At 41.0% G+C, this 2,390-nt stretch overlaps 1 protein-coding gene across 1 annotated transcript in view; it reads right to left on the bottom strand.

Annotated features, from left to right (window-relative positions):
* Positions 1–1,497, bottom strand: part of LOC108784677 (C-X-C motif chemokine 10-like) — a 17,685-nt gene extending 16,188 nt beyond the window's left edge. The window contains exon 1 of the mRNA XM_018553547.1: positions 1,462–1,497. Within this exon, the coding sequence (XP_018409049.1) occupies positions 1,462–1,497 (36 nt within the window). The remainder of the gene's footprint in view (positions 1–1,461) is intronic.
* Between the last annotated feature and the right edge of the window lie 893 nt (positions 1,498–2,390).

Here is a 2,390-nt window from a genome sequence, read left to right as displayed (position 1 = left end):
TAGATATGTCTATATATAGATATAGATATATCTATTTATAGATATATCTATATATATACAGTATATGATGATTTTGTACACATTTATTATTGCCACAATTTTTTTTTAGTCAGTTAGATATAAAATATGGCATATTAATGTAGCACTATTGGTAACCACACAGACATAGTTCAAGGAAATATGGCTTCTCTGTTACTCAATGGTGACATTACAAATGATATAGACCCACTTATGGGTGGATGGATGCCAGTTTAGTTTTTACAGATGATGTTTAATAGCACATATGCATCAATATACAGGGCAAGAGGGTGAAGGGAGCACAGAAACCTTTAGATACACATCAAACACAGTCCTTAGGTTTTCTGCATGTCTTCTAAACTTTCTGGGTCCCACTCTCACAGCGCTTTACTGGCTGGACACCTATATTCACAAGTGGCTCCTCTTGAATATCAGCAGGATGCAGGCTACCCCCGCACTGCAAAGCTTAAGTGCTCATTTTGTCTAGGGGGCTCAAATAAATCAGTTTTACTTATCTAATCCTTGTTCCTGCAGCGGTCGGACTCGGCACTCACCTCTCTCCCCCTCTACTCAGCTATGGAATGTATTAGCGTCCTTATGACTAATGCAGGTCAATGGACCTGCATAACACGTGAAGATGCCAGCGATCCTTAGCCCACTGGAGCCCAGGGCGCCCAGGGCAGAAGAGGCTGCATGGACCGGTTTGACAGCCAAAGGCAGTTGGCGGAACAGAGGATTAGGTGAGTAATACAGTTTTATTTAAGTCCTCTAGACAAAATGAGCAGTTAACCCTTGCAGAGCAGGGGCAGCCCCACTGCAAGGGTATATTTTGATTTTCCCAAAGAGTTCTTCTTTAAGGTGACCACTTCCAATACCCATCTTCCTAATAGTGGGGTAATATGCACAAGTTTCGCCCTATTTTATCACAAAGGAAGGCAAGAATGTCACAAATCTTAACATGAAACTAAAAAGCAGTACCAATTTGTTCTAAAAATAATTGTGAAATGTCTGTAGAGGCCAAGGAATATCAAAGTTTTTAGGGACTTCCGGTAGATTTTCTGTTTGTTTCTTTATTCCTATTTCATTTCCACATCCATTATTTACAGGAAAATGAAACAGTTGTCAATTATTATTTCAAAGAAAGGAACAGGGCTGTGTACCATTTGCTGAATTAAGTATATTGTTAAATACAAGTTTCTTTGCTTATATGCAGTGAAAGGTAACATTTGCTGGAGATGTGCAGAAACATGAAAAGAGCGACTTAAATCAACAACTATAATCAGTGAACTGATAATGCTAGCTATGTAACATTGCCAATATGCTACAGTCAGCAAGTCTACTCAGTTTTCCTTAAATCATTTTTAATTAACTCTTGCAGTGGGGCTACCCCCGCACTGCAAGGGTTAAGTGCTAGTTTAAGTCCCTGCAAATCATCTTACATACATGCAGGTGGACGTCCAGCTCCCGCTGACCTTGCATGCTTATTCCTGCTGTAAGGGCTGCAGGTCTTGTAGACATCAGTGCTGCATTCCCATTTTTGTCCTGCTCTCCTCCTAGCCAAACACAAAACAGAGCATGGGGCCATTTGGTTTTTGACTGGCCAGGAAGAGAAAGGGATGGGGATGCGACTGCAGCACTGAGGTCTATGAGACCTACGATGCTTACAGCTAGAATGAGCGCAGATGTTCAGCAGGAAGTGGACTTCCACCCACATGTATACAAGATGGTTTGCGGGGAGAAGGAGGAAGTTCTGATTATGGCAGGTGGCCTTACAGGAAAGGCAATACTGAATATGCTGACCTTTGGGAAGAATATTGTGCCCGGGGTTAGGCTTTTAATTAACCATTATGGTCAGCTTCATTACTGCCTCCAGGTAGGGTTGCACTCATTGTCATATGATTCTGTTCTGTGCAAACTACCTATCATGATCCAGTGTGCAAGGGTGGTGTTTCTCAGAGGGAAAATGGGCTTGGCACTATGGAACAAAATAACTTACATTTTTGTAGGTTTCAGAAAATGAGGATATTGAAAATTTTAGGGATTGAGCTTAAAACATTAAATGCAACTAGTTCACTCTTGTTTCTGTCCTGCTCCTAGTCTGGCCTTTTGCTTTTTGGCTTTTGCTTCCTAGTTTTGTCCTCATCTTGAGCTCCTTTTTATGTCAGACTGCCTTGCTTTGGTTTTGCTCCTCTGTGGTGTTTATCACCTATCGATTTTTGTTCGGAAATCGTCCACGAATGGTCTTTTGAACGATAATTGATCAATTGATGGGACGCCAACGGTTTTAATTACTGTACTTCTGGCCATATTTCATTGATTGGTGAGGCTGGAAAACTTTTTTCGAATCGTACGAAAATCGATATGTTAGTAGC

This window comes from Nanorana parkeri, unplaced genomic scaffold, assembly GCF_000935625.1.
Source record: "Nanorana parkeri isolate BGI_ZX_2015 unplaced genomic scaffold, ASM93562v1 scaffold124, whole genome shotgun sequence".
NCBI classification, from domain to species: domain Eukaryota; kingdom Metazoa; phylum Chordata; class Amphibia; order Anura; family Dicroglossidae; genus Nanorana; species Nanorana parkeri.
Note: the sequence above shows the minus strand (reverse complement) of the source record. Positions and strands in the feature narration are given on the sequence as shown.